The sequence below is a fragment of the Pan troglodytes genome, chromosome 11 (assembly GCF_028858775.2).
Source record: "Pan troglodytes isolate AG18354 chromosome 11, NHGRI_mPanTro3-v2.0_pri, whole genome shotgun sequence".
NCBI lineage: Eukaryota > Metazoa > Chordata > Mammalia > Primates > Hominidae > Pan > Pan troglodytes.
In genome coordinates this window covers 31,158,098-31,175,984 of record NC_072409.2, presented here as the reverse complement: position 1 = coordinate 31,175,984, position 17,887 = coordinate 31,158,098, and the positions used below count along the sequence as shown (strand labels likewise).

Here is a 17,887-nt window from a genome sequence, read left to right as displayed (position 1 = left end):
TGGCAACATAGGGAGAACATATCTGTACAAAAAAAATAAAATATCAGCTGGGAAGCAGTGGTGTGTGTCTGTGGTCCCAGCTACTCAAGAGGCTGAGGTGGAAGGATCTCTTGAGCTCAGGAGGTTGAGGCTGCAGTGAGCCGTGTTTGTGCTACAGCGCTCCAGCGTGGATGACAGAGTCAGACGCTTTAAAAAAATAAGAATAATCTTTAAAACAAAAAAGAGGGGAATAGTGGCACACCCTGGGACACAGACTCTGGAGTCATTCTGTCTGAGGTCACATTGTGGATTTGCCATTTACTACTGGCTGGGTTATTCCAGGTGCATTACTCAACATCTCTGTACTTCAGTTTTCTATCTGTAAACGGACTTTCTACTAATAGCTAACTGCTTACAGACTGTTTATCATGATTTTACATGCAATATTCAACTTCCCCCTCCAATAATCAATGAGTGACATTATTATTCTCATTCTACTGCTGAGGATCCAGAAGCACATTCACCCATTCCACAAATATTTACTGTGCACCTGCAATGTGCCAGGCATGTTCATGGGTGAACACAGCAAAATCTTTGCCTCTGTGCAGCTTCAGTCTGGGGTTCACAGGAAAAGGAGAAAGATGATAAACAAGAGATACGTACATTACAGGGTAATTATAAAGGGATACCCGCTATACAAGAAAACAGAGCAGGACAACAGAGATAGGAAGTTGGGATTTTAAGTAAGGCAGCCAGAACAGACCTCACCAAGAAGGCAATATCTGAGCAAGGATGTTAAGGGAGCCGGGGGCAACCTAGAATCCACCAGTGGGGAGAGTAAGGCGACTCGGAGAAAGGCGAGGGGCTAATGCATCCGTTCTAATAACTCTGACTTTAACTCGAGGCTAGATGGGGAAACACTGGACAGTTCTACCCCGAGGTGTGACAGAACTTGACCTTCATTTTAAATCGGTCCATCTGTTTAGGCTAGTGAGAAAAAACAATATTTGAACTCGGGCAGTCCAGCTCAGGAGTCTGTGCTGTCGGGATTAAAGAATCAGTCGACACCCCCAGGGCTGAGCCCCGCAGCAAGCGCCCCGCGGGTCCTGGCCCCCAGACTGTGGTTACCGCCATCCTTTCACTTAAACTCCGCCCCGATTACTCCCCCGCTCCAGGGCTCCGCATCCACTCTGCCGGGTCTCCACGTAGCGCTTCCCGGGCTACACATTGCGTAACTTCGGCAGCCGGGCGGAGTCTGGACAGAGGCGGAGCCGCGGCGGGCGGAGAGAACGCCCCAGCAATAGTCCCTAGGAGGAAGCCCCAAGAGCCCTCGCCGCCCACGGAACGCGCCTGCGTAATCCGGGTCCAGGCCGCCGGCATTCCAGAGCCGCCTTCCGCCCCGCCCCCAATTCCGGGGCGGAGTCCTCGGCCGCGCCGGCGCAAAGCGTCGCCGCACCCCACGCCTGCGCGCTTCGCCCGCCCGGCCCCATCCCCCCAGGTTTTTCGCGTGGGGGAGGGGGCACGTCTCGGCGAGTCACGATGATGGCGGCCACCATCCTGTGGTGAGCTAGCGGATTCCCTGCTTGTCTCGCCGACCCCCTCGCGCCTTCTGCAGACTCCGTGGCTGGCGCTCGGCGCGTGAGGAAGCACGGCGGCCCGAGTTCGCGGGGAAGGCCGCAGTCGCGGAGGCAGCGGCGCGGTCCGGGGCACGGGCTGGGGGAGAGGCCGCTCCGCTGGGCGAATGTGACAAGCCCCCACCCCCACCGCCTTCCTCCCCAGAGCGCGAGGAGCGCGGGCGACCCCGGGGCCCCGCCAGGCCACAGACCCCGCCCAGCGGCCAGCACCCGGCGCAGGCCCGGCAGCCGAGCTGCGCGGCGGCACCATGCAGGTCACCCTGAAGACCCTCCAGCAGCAGACCTTCAAGATAGACATTGACCCCGAGGAGACGGTATGCGCGCGGGCCGGGGGCAGGGGCAGCCGCGTGCGGGCCGCGGGGAGCGCCAGGAGCTCGTGGGGCCGGGCGGCGCGCTCCAGCGGGGGAAGCCCCGGAGGGCGCGATGAGGGCCCTGGGTCCTGGTGCCGGCCCTGGCGGCGTACAGCGGAGCCGATCCTCCTGTCTTGGCCGTGGGCTTTGTGGCAGGAGAATGGGGAAGCAGTGGCCGGACGCCGAAGGCCTGGTGGCAGATGGCGTGGAGCGCACGCCCGCGGGCCTGGGCCTAGGAGCTCGTGCTAGCGGGGCCGGAGGGGGATGGGAAGGTCCAGGCCGTCTCGGCCGTAGAGCCTGGCTTTCTGGTATGGGTGCACAGGTGGGGGAGGGAGACGTAGGCGTCGCCACTACCCCTGTGTGGACCTGGTTAGCCGCTTAGTTCCCAGAGTTGGTAACCCGAGAAGATGAGCCTTAAGAAAAAAAAAAGTATCAGGTTCCGTTTGCCGCCGAGAGGTGAGTGGTGGTGAAAATGAATTTGCCCCTTTCTCCTCAGAATTGTTAACCCTTTTATTTGCAAATGAATCGTTCTGCTGCCTTCCTCCCGCCACCAAACCCACACCCTTGCGTAGATTGCACTTTGAGGCCTCTTTGGTGATGGTTTTAGCTGTTAGAGCTCTTCACAGCCATCCAGGCTCAAACTAAACTTCAGATTTAACGGGTTTTCTGTGTTAGAAATCTTGGAATTGTAGGAGTTGGAACGCTGCAGCCACCCTCCCCCGATGCCCCAAACAGTAGCAGTTCAAGGGGGAAAAAAGAAAACAAAAAACAACAACTTTGAATCCTTTCTGCAGTTAAAGCCTTAAACATTTCAGAAGTCCACATTATACATTTTTCTGTATTTGTGACTGCATAAAGAGACACTGTTGAGGTCAGTACAACTTTATGCCAAGAATCTAAAAACGCTGTGAGTGTAAATTTACTGCTTATGTTCGGAAATACACCGCCAAGATTGTCATAATACTAAGTTTAAACCAGCAGCTTTCTGCCCAACTCTATTTTTAAAAGTAGTTGATTCTATTTTGGGTGGAGATCAGGGGCTTTGGTGTTAAGTAGACCTGAGTTCCATTTGTGGTTTTGTAACTTATTTGCTATGACCTTGGGCAAATTACGCTTAGTTTCATCCTCTGTATAATAGGGATAATACCTGCCTTGCAGAGATGTGAAGATTAAATGGTATGTATTTACTTGGTGGTCAGTAAATGGAATCGATTATTTAAACAATGGATTCCTTTGAGTGGAGATACAGTGTTACGTTTTACTTATTTAATGTTAAGTTTTGTACATCTTTAATTTTTTAAGAAACAGCCTTTTTGGGATTTTAATGCAAAATTATTTGATTTCAGAATATTTATACGTAGGTGTATGCTGTGTGATTAACTTCTTAAAAGTACAGGAGATCTCAGTTATACATGAGAAACTTTTCAGTGTCCTCAGAAGTAATTGACAACACCCTGTGGACTGACAGTACTAATAGAATCTAATTTCTCTTGAATATTTCTTTACTGCTTAATGTGCATTAATAAGTTGAAGGGTGAAAGTTAAAATGGAGTTTGTTTGATGATTTCAGACAAACTACGTAAAATGCCTATTTGACTTTGGTTCTTTGTGGTAACAAATGTTGGTGCCCCAGTAACTTAATCGGCTTATAATACTCAGTTAATTTCAGAATTATTGAAAGCTAAAGAAATATTGTGGCTTTTTGGTAAATACGTGTGAGTGTATTGAAGTTATGCAGTGACTCTTTCAACAGCTCCACTGAAGTATTTATGTTCTGTAAGATTTGTTTAGCGTTTTAGGCACTTTACGCATACTGTTAACTGAGAGTCAATGCTGTACCTGTGTTTGTGTGAATTCTTAACTATTTTTGCTGTTTTCCAGTTTATTTCCAAGGAAAAGTAATATGTTATACTTCTGGAAGTATATTTTTGAAAAGCCCATTGTTAGGGAGCGGTTTCTACGGCTTTCGCTGCTATTTATATAAATATAATTTTGTTGCTGTTAGTATAAAAAAACTAATACTGTTAGTCTGGGGCAAGAAATTAAAGCATTTCCTCTGGGATATATGGAACGTTTGCATTTAGTGACTTGTCAGTTTTTATTTTAATGACTTTGGAAATATTTTTCATGACAGCTGTTTCAATTCTATGTTTGTAGTGGGTTTTAATTAGTATGTGTTTTTGATACGACACCTTAGAATTCCAGCAAGAAAATAAACAATGAAAATTATGTTTTCTAGGGCAACGCTAAGTGTCCTGTTTCTAAGTTGTTGTGAGAACGAGGTAACCAAGGATATTAGAAATAGATCTAAAATAAGATAGGATCTTATTGAGACCTGTTTTTGGTCTGGTCACAGATTTGTCCTTGTTTAATTTTTACCTAGAAGGAACCAAGGAAATTAAGTAACTTACGTAGCCAGTATAGCAACTCTTGTGAGCTTGAGATGAGCATGAGCAAAAATGGAAGAAAGGACTGTGCGATAAGTGGAATCATGGGAATGATTCATTTGTTGAACAAGTAAATGTTTAGTGAGCTTTGCTGGCAGGACTGGAGGAGTACAGGGACCTGTAGAACGTGGTCTGGGGCTTCTGGGAGCCTTATTGACTTAGTCAAAGCTCATTGGCTATAGAGTAGGGGGATATACAAAATGGAAAAAGCAAGATAATTTGTTTTAAGGTGTTTTTATTTGCCCTAGTTTTAACAAAACTTTCTTAGACTTATTAGGCATTTTGTACCATTTACTTGACTATTACTGTGATACATTACATGACCACTGCCTTTAGTGTTAATCTTTGCAAAGATCTTTTTGTTTTTACAATTGTAATGCAAGCCTTCTTATAAAATATTCAAACAATATAGAAACAAAATGAGAAGGTGGTATGTGTGGGGTAGGGAGACCATTGCTAGGAGATTTTCTTCATTATGTGCTTTTTTTTTTTTTTACTGTAAAAATTGTGGGAGACTTTTAAGTAGCCTACATATTAAAGCATTTTGAGATGTGTGATAGAGCACTGCTTCTCTGAAATTCTTAAAAATTCTGAAGTTTAGGCTGGGCGTGGTGGCTCATGCCTGTAATCCCAGCACTTTGGGAGGCCGAGGTGGGCGGATCACAAGGTCAGGAGATCGAGACCATCCTGGCTAACACGGTGAAACCCCGTCTCTACTAAAAAAAAATACAAAAAATTAGACGGACGTGGTGGCACGCACCTGTAGTCCCAGCTACTTGGGAGGCTGAGGCAGGAGAATCGCTTGAACCCAGGAGGCAGAGGTTGCAGTGAGCTGAGATCACTCCATTGCACTCCAGCCTGGGCGACAAAGCGAGACTCTGTCTCAAAAAAAAAAAAAAAAAAATTCTGAAGTTTAATGGTGTGATGGACATTTAGAGGGAAATGGAATACAGTTTTTAAGCTTAGTTTTATAGTCAATTAGTGTTTTATATTACTGTTGCTTAAAGCCATTAAGAAAGGTAGATTTAGGAATAAACCTTTTGAGATAAAAAAAATACAGTGCAGTATTTTATTGCATCACTGAAATGGTGACAAGAAAAAGTATGTGATATACAAATTAATCCTGCAGTCTAACTCTTGACACTGTTTGCCTTGAACAACTAAAAACAAAACTCAGTAAATTTGAGATGAGACTTTAAATGCAAAAGCTGAAATGTGATTGGATTAGTATGTAAGTGACATTAAAATTCTACATATACATTGGATGTTTTTGCTAAGAGAATTGCAAAGACATCAGTTTTAATATCTATAAATAGCATATTAGTGTGCTATGAAGAATTACCTAATTTCGTGGTTTATCTCTATAATGTGATTGTTATAAAATACTGCTTTACTCAGCACCTTGGGAAGCCGAGGCGGGTGGATCACCTGAGGTCAGGAGTTCCAGACCAGCCTGACCAACATGTTGAAACCTGGTCTCTACTAAAAATAGAAAATTAGCTGGGCATGGTGGTGCATGCCTGTAATCCCAGCCACTTAGGAGGCTGAGGCAGGAGAGTCGCTTGAACCTGGGAGGAGGAGCTTGCAGTGAGCTGAGATCGCACCGTTGCACTCCAGCCTGGGTAACAAGAGCGAAACTCCATCTCAAAAAAAAAAAAAAAAAAAAAAAAAAACAACTGTGTGTGTATATTGCTTTAGTACTTGCTCTGTATTATACAGTATTTACTAGCCATCATTTATTAGTGAAGTATTCCTGTGGTGGTTTATTGTATTTTCAATATAGTCATGCTAGATACAATTTCATATTATAGAAGCTTCCTAGATTAAGGCAATGAGTAGTAAATGTATTAAAAATACTATATCACAGAGGTGAAATTAAGAGTTCTTGGCATATTGGTAGAACAAGATACAGGAAGAAACTGAGAAATCTGGTACATTTTTGCCAGACTTTTGCTGTTTTGATGCCGTGCACACAGTAGGCATTTAGTAAAGATCTTTGAATGAACTGAATATATTCTTTTGGTGAACTGGCAAAGCAGTGATCCCCCAACGTAGTGTGTTTGCATGTTGATTTATTTATTTAATAAATATTTGCTGTGTACTTACTAGATGTCAGGCCCTGCCGTGATGGTATGTGCATTCTAGTGGGATAAAACTGTCAATAAAATTTAAAAACCAGGTAATGGTAAGTGCTATGCAGAAAGTTGAAATAGGATAAAGTATTTGATAATACTTCACTGGGTGGCTACATTTTTGTTGTTGTTTTGTTTTGTTTCTGAGACGGAGTCTTACTCTGTAGCCCAAGCTGGAGTGCAGTGGCGCCATCTTGGCTCACTGCAGCCTTCGCCTCTGGGGCTCAAGCGATTCTCCTGCCTCAGCCTCCCAAGTAGCTGGGACTAGAGGTGTGCCCCACCACACCTGGTTAATTTTTTTGTATTTTTAGTAGAGACAGGGTTTCATCACGTTGCCCTGGGTGGTCTTGAACTCCTGAGCTCAGGAGATCTGGGTGGCTACTTTTAAATTTACTAGTCACTGAAGGCCTTTCTGAATAAGGTGACATTTAAGCTGAGAGCTGAGTAAAAATGAGCACTCGAGAATGAAGAGAATGTTTTCTATAGGGAACTGCTAGAGCAAAGACCTTTAAGAATGTGTTTTGGGTACTGAAAAAAAGCCTGCATTGCTAAGGTGATGGGTAAGAGATAAGGGTGAGTTGGGTAAGAGATAAGAGAGTGAGTTAGGCAAGTGAGTTAGGCTAGGGGTTTTCAGGGTAAACTTGGAAACATTTACAAGCAGGACAGAAATCTTTGTTTCTTTGTCTCTGTCTCTCTTTTTCTTTTTCCCTCCCTTCCTCCCTCCCTTCCTCCTTCCCTTCCTCCCTCCCTTCCTCCCTCCCTTCCTCCCTCCCTTCCTCCCTCCCTTCCTCCCTCCCTTCCTCCCTTCCTCCCTTCCTCCCTCCCTCCCTCCCTTCCTCCCTCCCTTCCTCCCTTCTTCCCTTCTTCCCTCCCTCCCTCCCTTCCTCCCTTCCTCCCTCCCTCCCTTCCTCCCTTCCCTCTCCTTTCCTCTCCTTCCCTCCTTTCCTCCCTTCCTTCCCCACTCCTTTCCCTCCCTTCCTTCCCTTCCTTTTTCAACAAGGTCTTGCTCTGTCACCCAGGATAGAGTACAGTGGCATGATCATAGCTCACTGCAGCCCCAAACTCCTGGGCTCAAGTGATCCTCCACCCTAAGCCTCCCCAGTAGCTGGGACTACGGGGGCGTGCCACCACGCCCAGCTAATTTTAGTGTTTTTTTTGTAGGGATGGGGTCTTGATGTTTTATCCAGGCTGGTCTCCAACTTCTGGCCTCAAGTGATCCTCCTGCCTCAGCCTCCTAAAGTGCTGGGATGACAGGCATGAGCCAGCACACCTAGCCAAAAAATATTTCTTGTAGGATTTTTAAAGGTTACTTTGATGCTGTGGGGTGGGCAAGAGTGAAAAGCAGAGACATCAGTTAGGGGGCTTGTGCAGTAGTTTTAAGTAATTGCAGCTTGAACCAGGGCAGTAGGAGAGGAGATGTAGAGAAGTAGATGGAATTAGGATATGTTTTGAGAGGTACAGTTGGCTGTACCACTTGCTGTGTCACCTCAGGCAAGTTACTCAGTATGTGCCTTTTGGTCCTCTGCTGTAAAATGAGAATACTAGTATGAAAGTACTAACTTATTGGTATATGGGTTTTGAAATAATATTAACAGTGCTTGGCAATGTGGTACCACTCTCCCTCCATTGTTCTTGCTTAGAAAGCCTCAAATGTGATTAAATTCAACTCAGTGTTTATACTTGCACCTGAGCGGCCAGAGATGCACCTTGTAGCCACATTGACTTGTCTTGCTTAAATTTATGAACATTAAGGAACTTAAGTTCATGAGCACTAAGGAACATTAAGGCACACTAAGGAACCTTAATTGGGTCCTTAGTATGCGGCACCTGACAGTCTTACAGTTTACTAGTCCAGTCACTCTTCCGCTGCCACAGGATGCTTTCATATCATCTACCCTGCTGATTTTCACTTGATGACCCTAGTCTTTCTTTGATTGAGAATTTGGAAATAATCGAGACAGAATGTCTATAAGGTCCTACCGTAGCTACCTACCTGCTAGCCTCTTCTTACTGTAGATAGTTCTGAATTGTGGGCGGTGCTATCTAAGGCAGGTCCTTCCACTTTTCCACTATACCTCATCCCCTGTCATGTGTGAAGGACATCACTCCATCAGATCTTCTTTTCTCTTCATCACTGATTTTTCCCATTTCTAGGGTATACAAACATTTTTTCCCCATCTTAATGATACACTCCCTTGTGTCCACATCCCTCTTTAGCTGCTGCCCTAATTCCCTGCTTCTCAAGAAAATTCAGGAGTATCTCTTAATTCTGTTCACTTTTTTCCACATCTTGCTCTTTTCAGATCCACCATACTGTTCCTAAAAGGGAGTCCTCACAACTTTGTACTTGTGCTTTGTCCTTAAGCACAATACTTTTAAAAAAGTCTTTCTCCTCTTTATTAAAATGGGAGTAATAATAATTGAACTGCTTTCCTAACAGTTGTGAAAATCAGGTGAGATCATGGGCATGGAAATATTTAGTGAATTGTGAAATTAGAAATAAATTTTGCAGTTTTTAAACAAATCCTGCTTTCATCAGTTTTTATTTCAATCATTTCACTATTCTTTCTTTAAAAGGTTTGTATGAATGAGATATTCTCATTTTCTTAGATTGACATAATCAGCAATTTTGAACAGTGTGTAAAATCAATGAACAAGGTCCTGCCGCGATAGATGCTGTATAGGATTCCAGTTAATTTCTGAAAGAAATTTGCTAAATTTAACCCTACTGTGGCACAGTGAATCGTACGAAGGACACTACACCATCTGTTCCCTATAAGTTTAGATAAATAAATGTTTTTTATAGTGTCACGAAAGCTAATTTTACAACTGAATGAGCTTTATAAAACTTGTAAACATTATATAAACTTATTTCGAGGAGGTAGACCAGCTACAAATGACTGACAATACATGAACAGATTCTAGAGGCTTAAACAGGTAGATAAAGTTGTTCTCACCAATTATTCCCCACACACTTCTGGTTGAATTAGGTAGGCACCTTGTTTTTGCTAGTGCACTGGAGAGATCCATTCTTTGCCTATATAGAAACTTACAGGTATCTTGGGAATTCTGCTTACTCAGTTTTCAAATTCCTGTGTTTCTTTTGGTCTTGTTGAAATCATACTGTTAGGAATATATTTTATAATAGATTAAATTGGCATGAATTGGTTGGCTTAATTTCTGTGGGACAAATGGGTTTTGGATTTCAAATCATATATTTAAAATAATAGCCTTTTGGATCATAACCCCAATTTGAGGATTGCCTTTGTTATAGTGCCTGCCTCTTCTCACATAATTAATGTTATGCTATCAGTTATTGTTTCAATTGTAAAAATCTCCTGTACTAAATTATTTTATTCCTTGGGTCCAGTGAGGAGATTTTTCCTATTTGTACTGAAGTCAGCTGACATTTTTAAAATCAAATTTGTATTTGTAGAAATATCAGGAACCTACCTTGGGACAGAAATTCCCCAGGAAATACTCTGGTGCCTGTACCAGTTTCTCAGGTGGAAGGAGAAGAACCAAAGAACCAAAAAAGAAAAAGCATTACCTGTAGTGTAAACATAAGAAATCCTTTAGTAAACATTTGGCTTTGGGAATCTCCTTTATTTTGCTAATTGTTGATTGCCAAAATTTAATTGCTGCTATTATTTTTTAATTAGGCCGTGCAGTATTAGAACTGCCTTAGACCTTTTTCTTTTAAATGAAATCTCTTTTTCTCTTTGAAAGTCCAGTTTTCCCTAAATTACTCAAATAATTCAGGCTCGTTATAGTAAATAAAGTATAGTAAAATGAGAATGGCTTTTGCCATCGGTCTAAGGAACCACTGTAGACTCTGTATATCCCTCTAGTCATTTTAAAAAATATATTTACACGTAATACATGAACACAACTACACTATTTGTTTAAAAAAATTAATTAGCAACTAGCTTTTTTTCCTCAAACATAGTTATAAATATTCATTTATATTGCATAGTGTTCAAATGAATGTATGTACATTAATTTATTTTACCATTTCTCCTTTGTGGATGTTTAGGGTTGTTTTCAGTTTTTAGTATTGCAAAAAGCAATGTAGTGCACATACTTTGCACCTTTGTCTTTGAAGTAGTTACATGAGCACCTCTAGCATTGATTTCTAGATGCGAAATTATTTGGTCAAAGTGTGGCAGATTGCCTTTAAAAATGCCTGGTCAGGCTGAGCGCTGTGGCTTACGCCTGTAATCCCAGCACTTTGGGAGGCTGAGGTGGGCGGATCACGAGGTCAGGAGTTCGAGACCCTCCTGGCCAATGTGATGAAACCCCGTCTCTACTAAAAATACAAAAAATTAGCTGGGTGTGGTGGCGTGCACCTGTAGTCCCAGCTACTTGGGAGGCTGAGGCAGGAGAATCGCTTGAACTCGTGAGGTGGAGGTTGCAGTGAGCCAAGATCGTGCCACTACACTCCAGCCTGGTGACAGAGCGAGACTCCGTCAAAAAAAAAAAAAAAAAAAAAAAAAAGCCTGGTCAGTACTTATAAACATTAACAATACTTGTTATTTACAAATACCATCTCCCATATGAGTAGCCAGGATTCAAATTTAGAGACTCTGCCTCTAGAGCCTATATGTTTAACCTTTTTATTTCATCTGCCTTAGTGTCCCCATTAGAAAAAGAGGATAATAGTATCTACCTGTGTACTAGTTAACCTATTACTGCATAACAAATTACCCCAAAACTTAATTAAAACAGTAAACACTTACTATTTCATAATTTCTGTGAGTCAGAAATTCAGGGATATTTTAGCTCTGTGGTTCTTAAGAGTCTCAGGAAGTTGCATTTAAGGACTTCATTCTATGCATTAAAGGCTTGACTGGCTGGAGGGTTCCCACTGAAAGTGACTTCCTCACATGGCTAACAACTTGGTGATGGTTATTGACTGGAGGCCTCAGATCCCCCCCATATGGGCCTCTCCCCAGGATGCCTGAGTGTCCTCATGACATTGTGGCTGGCTTCTCCCAGTGTTAGTGATCCAAGAGAGCAAAATAGAAATGATGGCTTTTATGTATAAACCAGCCTCAGAAGTCACACTTTTACTTCAGCAGTATCTTACTGTTCTTGTGGACTAGCCATAATTTAGTATGTGAAGGGTATGTACCAAAGGCTTGAATACCAAGAGATGGGAGTCATTGGGGGCCATCTTGGGTGTTGGCTACTACAACCTCATAGAGATGTAGTACAGATTAAAAGAGTTAATTATTGTGAGGCTCTTAGTACACTGCCTGGCATATGGCAAGTACATAGCCTGCATTAGCTTTTATTCAGATGTTATATTTCAGGGCTACCCATTAAAACTTTACACAATTATTTATACTGTATATAGTTACAACAGTAATAAGGAACAACATAGTTACAAAAGTAAGAAGGAAAAATAATACTGTAACAGTGAGCACGCTGTTATATGGAATATGCAATTGCTGACCTAATTAACAAGCAGTAGCCTAGAAATCTTATGCAAAGTGCTGTGTAAGAAGATTGACATGGCAGCTCATTATACTATCATAGGAATATGATTTACAAGATACTGTTTTGATGTCTCATGCATGACCTAAATTTGTCGAATGAAAATGACTGCTTTTTTAAAGAGACAGAGTCTTGCTCTGTTGCTCAGGCTGGAGTACACTGACAAGATTATAGCTCACTCCAACCTTGAACTCCTGGGCTCAGTCAATCCTTTCACGTCAGCCTCCTGAGGTAACTGGGACTACAAGCGGGCACCACAGCACCCGTCTAATTAAAAAAATTTTTTTGGAGGTGGTGGCTCACTATGTTGACCAGGCTGACCTCAAACTATTGGGATAACAGGGGAAATGACTACTTTTAATGGTTGTTGGCCTGAACTAGAATAGTGCCAGTGCCACAGAGATGCACGGTAGTGCTCACATTAGGGAATAATTAGATGGTAAGTTTAGCTTTGTGGCGGCACTTTTAAATACACTATTATGATTGTCTTCCTTTGGAGGAAAAAAGAAAAACCATGCCCATCATGTTTAATATCATGTTGAGTACGTTTTTATTTTTAAATGCACGATTTTTTAAGAGAGAATTAAGTAGCTAGAAAAAATGTTTGATTTCTTGAATGTTAACCATGTCTTTGTCTCTAGTGGAACTGATGATAAACCACCATTATTTATGTAGTGGGAAATGCAGCACAATGAAAGTTCTAGCCTTGGTTATGTACTGGGACTGTGGTGCTCAGGTTTATATTCACTCTGTTGAGATGGCTTACTGGAATGGGAGCGTTGGTGTGGGGCTCAGCGCAGTTAAAGGAGTCATAATTGCATCTGTTGGTGGGCCATATCCTTTCCAAGAGAAACCTTGTGCTGAGTTCATACCTCTTCCTTTGAAGCATCCAGAAAGAAGGCAGTCTTTCTTGCTAATCTGTTTTGAAGTATGCTCAATTAGGTTGGATTAGGGATGATTTAAACAAAGTAATTTAGACACAGTTCTTCTACAGATACATTATGGTTTAAATGCCTCTAGGACATCCTGTGAAGGTGTTCAGTAGAGAGTTAAGTGTGCATAAATGAAGGTCAGAGAGAGAGAGCTGGGCTAGAAATACAGATGACATCTGCATGGTTATTGAAACTAGGAGTAGACACGATGGATTATCCTGGAAGTCTAAGTAGCACTTAAAGGGCTGGCCAGGGAGGAGGATTTCGTGAAGCAGTGAATGGAGAGATAGGAAAACCAAAAGTGTGGCATCCTGGAAGCCAAGGGATGGCAGTATGTAAAGGAGGGACAGGTCAGTACTGTCACACGTGACAAGAGGAAGATAGGAGAGGATTAAGAAGTGTCGTATCATTATGGTGTTGCAGAATTCAGTGATGTTGGTAAAGAGCAGTGTTAATGGAATGGCCAGCGGTGGGTTGGGGGGGACTACCAGAGAAAATAAGCAGCAGAATGAGAATAAATTTAATGTTTTTGTTTATCAGCACAGTATTGCTCTCTTTTGAGTAGTTGGTTTGGGATTATGAATAAGTGAGGACAGTGGTGTGTATTTAAGTTTTTGAAGAATTAGATTGTGGGGGGAGAGAGTCTAGGAGGAGACGTGATAAGTGTTTGTTTTTAAAATGATGAAGTATTAGGTCTAAGTGTGAATGAAAGTGAACTGAGTGAGAGAGAGGCTGAAAAAGCTGGGGGAGATAGGAAATATAATGAATTTAGTAAGATACTGAAAAATACTTGGAGGCGAACCAGAGGACAGGTGGAAATAATTAGGTTTGAAAGAAAGGGATACTTTTTTCATTTAATAGGTGAGAAGGAGATGTAGATGGGTCTGGATGCAACAAAGTTAGACAAAGTTGAAAATAAGTTCCTCTGTCTTCTGTTTTTAATAAGGTAGAAAGTGGTCAGCTGCGGAGAGTACGAGAGGATGCTGTGAATCAGATTTAGAGTAGAATGCAGATTTGAGATATTCTTTTGGAGGATGGAGAAGAGGGCTAACTAGGGGGAACAGAAGATTTAGTGTATCCTTTTCTCCACTAGCATTTAGAAAACGGTATAAATGTAGATAGGCAGTCTCTTAGGTAAAAGTTGAGATTTGTTAGCTAAGCAAGGTTAGGACAATGAGACACCACAGAGTGGTTGGAGTAAATTTTAGAGGTTGAGTACTGACAAATAAATGGTGTTGGTCCAAATACAGAATTTTGTGTGTTAGGAGCAGCAGAAAGACAAGGAAGTTTTTGATATTAGAAAGAAGGTGATAGGAGCAATGATAGTGAAGATTGAAATGAAAGTAGAGACTCTAGGGACCAAGTCTTAAGGAGATTCAAGAGCAAGTATAGTGAACAGTTAACTAAGAGCTGGTAGGAACAGGAGATTGGTCACTTATAATTTTAAACATGGAGTGGTTTTTAGATGACAAAATTCAGCCTGTGTTCTGTAAGTATAGATTGGATTGTAAGTAAAGATCACTGTTTTGTTCAAGGTAAGGAACAATGCCAGAATTTTAGACAGGTCAGTGCACCTGGTTCCAAAGTCTGGTTCAGTTATTTTCTTTGAAGTGATACTGTTGGGTCAAATCCCCGTGCCTTCCCCCACCACCTTAAAAATGTTGAAGCATCTTGGCATGTTGCCCTCAAAAATTTTGATCATTTGATACTTTAATTCTTATTCTGAGAATGTATTTCTTCACTTTCAATGCCAAGAATTATTCAAAACAATCTTTCCAGTGTGACAGTCTATTGGATTAATAACATGAGGCATCAAAATTTATGTCTTTGGTTACTAATGAGGTTGAGCTTTTCTGTGCTGTGACTGTGTAATTGTGAATTGCCTGCCCAATCATTTGTCCAATTTTTTTATTAGTGCAAAAACAGTTTTGTGCCTTGTCTCTCTCTCTTTTTTTTTTTCTTTCTCTTGAGACAGTCTCATTCTGTCACCCAGGCTAGAGTGCAGTGGCATGATCTTGACTCACTGCAGCCTCAGCCTCCTGAGTAGCTGGGATTACAGGCGTGCGCCACCATGCCCAGTTAATTTTTGTATTTTTAGTAGAGACGGAGTTTTGCCATGTTGACCAGGCTGGCCTTGAGCTCCTGGCCTCAAATGATCCGCCCACTTCGGCCTTCCAGGGTGTTGGGATTACAGGCTTGAGCCATGGCACCCAGCTGCCTTTTCTCTTTTTTAATTGCTTTTTTTTTTTTTTTGAGATGCAGTATTGCTCTGTCGCCAGGCTGGAGTGCAGTGGCACAATTTCGGCTCACTGCAACCTCCAGCTCCCTGGTTCAATTGGTTCCCCTGCCTCAGCCTCCCGAGTAGCTGGGACTACAAGTGTGCACCACCATGCCCGGCTAATTTTTTTATTTTAGTAGAGACGGGGTTTCACCATGTTGGCCAGGATGATCTTGATCTCTTAACCTTGTGATCTGCCCGCCTTGGCCTCCCAAAGTGCTGGGATTACAGGCATGAGCCACTGCGCCTGGCCTCTTAATTTCTTTTTTTTTTTTTAATTTTTATTTGTCCTTTTTTTCTGTTTGAGTTGCATGTTTAGCCTGTTAATTTTTCTTCTTTATTGAATAAACATTTTTAGTGTTTAGTCTACAATTACTTCTTTAGCCAAATCATATAGGTATCTTGTGTGGAGCTCCCATTGTTATGTTCTTAATATTCTGTGTTTGTTTTGTTTTGTTTTGTTTTTGAGACAGAATCTTGCTCTTGTCATCCAGGCTGGAGTGCAATGGTATGATCTTGGCTCACTGCAACCTCTGCCTCCTGGGATTCAAGCAGTTCTCCTGCCTCAGCCTCCGAAGTAGCTGGGATTACAGGTGCCAGCCACCATGCCCGGCTAATTTTTGTATTTTTGTATTTTTAGTAGAGATGGGGTTTCACCATGTTGGCCAGGCTGGTCTCGAATCCAACCTTAGGTGATCCGTCTGCCTTGGCCTCCCAAAGTATGGGATTACAGGCGTGAACCACTGTGCCCAGCCTTAATATTTTTTAATCAATTTTGATTTCTTTGAAGCAAAAGTTATTTAGTAGTAAATTACTAAAGGGCCTTTTTTTTTTTTTTTGGTCCAGCTTTTCTTAATTTATGGGGCTTTTTTTTCCTTTTGTCCTCCCTCATTTTTGATATAAAGCTAGAGTCCCGTTATTTATTTAAGCGTTTTGAAATATGAAATATTTAAGTCTGTCTTATACTTCATTGTAACCTGTCAAGAATGAGATATTCCTGCATGTTTATTTTCTTTTATTTGTTGCTTCATATGTGTCTTTTTTTCTTCACATATGTCTATGCTCTGTTCATTTATTCGTCCAGCACAGGATAATGGAGCACCCACTCCATGCCAAGCCACTATGTATTGTTCTGAGAACTGGGTTCATGCATAGACATACACTTGGTCTGTAATTTATTTGTAGTTTTCCTAAATAATCACACTTGCAAATATTGTATCCTTTTGTCCCTCTACAAACAAAGTTTGAGAAGAAATTTACCATACACCACTGAGTGCTCCACCCATGCTCTGCCATCAGTTGGTTGACTTGGCAAGTCTCTTAGCATGTAGGATAGCAGTCCTCAAATGACTTGCTTTCAAGACTTGTTTACATTTAAATAAGTTATTGAGGGCTCCAAAATAACTTTTGTCGATATGCTTACGTTTTATTTTATTTATTTATTTTTTAAGGCAGATTCTCACTCTGTCACCCAGGCTGGAGTGCAGTGGTATGATCTTGGCCCACTGCAACCTCCACTTTTCAAATGATTCTTGTACCTCGTCCTCCCAAGTAGCTGGGATTACAGGCATTTACCACCATGCTTGGCTATTTTTTTTTTTTTTTTTTTTTGCATTTTTAGTAGAGACAGGGTTTTACCGTGTTAGCCAGGCTGACCTCGAACTCCTGGCCTCAGGTGATCCTCCCACTGCAGCCTCCCAAAGTGCTGGGATTACAGGCATCAGCCACTGCACCTGACCCAATGTACTTACATTTATTAATGTTTACCACATTAGAAATTAAAACAAACTTTATTAATGTTCATTTAAAAATAAATATAAACTTATTATAATAAATATTATACTTACTTTTTTTTGCAAAAAATAACTATGTGCCAAAATAACAGTAACACCAAAGCACTGAAAAGACTGACACTGTTTTACTTTTTTTTTTGCAAATCTGATGTTTGGCTTTAAAAAAATTTTACTTGTGTTTTACCTTTGAAATGGGGAACAGTGGGAAATAGTGGATTGAGATTTTTGTGATGGATTTCTACTTTGGGGAACATCAGAATAGCAATGATGCTACTGACCCATTTCAGGAAGATCAGTGCAGCAAGGAAGGTTTATATGGTATTTGCAAAATACTCTGCTTGGAGTCATAAGGGGTGGTAACCTCTTTATTTCCATCTCCTCATCTATAAAATTGAGTGGGTGACATTTCCTTTTGTCCCAGAGTTTTGAGGATTGTGTGAAATTGTATGTTAACATCTGAAGCTAAATAAGCTTTTTTTATCTTTGAAGTACACACCATCACTTTTTAATTGTACAAAAGAAACCTTTATTTGTATCCCTTTCTGTCTAAAACTCAAGAGAACTGTCAACTTAGATAATTTTCAAGAAGTATTGAATTTTTCTCCCTGGTTTTTGTGCCTTTAAAGTAATGAAAGTAGTTCTATAAAGGCAAATGGGAAAGCCATCTCTGCCTTTTTTACTCCTGTACCTCCCTACTTAACAAGTTAAGAAGTTCATTAGACTCATTTTTGTAAATACTGTATAATAAGCCTAATTGTCACACAATTTTAGGAAATGAAGAGACTATAAAGGTCATGGATTCCAGCTCCTCTTACAGATGAAGCTGATGCTGAGAGAAGCTAA

The 17,887-nt window shown here is 41.6% G+C and overlaps 1 protein-coding gene across 4 annotated transcripts in view; it reads left to right on the top strand.

Moving 5' to 3' along the window:
* Positions 1–1,278: 1,278 nt before the first annotated feature.
* The window catches only part of RAD23B (RAD23 homolog B, nucleotide excision repair protein), a 47,743-nt gene continuing 31,134 nt past the window's right edge, over positions 1,279–17,887 (top strand). Inside the window, exon 1 of one of the 4 annotated variants that reach the window (XM_016960396.3) lies at positions 1,279–1,927. In XM_016960396.3, the coding sequence (XP_016815885.1) occupies positions 1,862–1,927 (66 nt within the window). In that variant the 5' untranslated portion in view covers positions 1,279–1,861. 4 annotated transcript variants of the gene reach the window in all.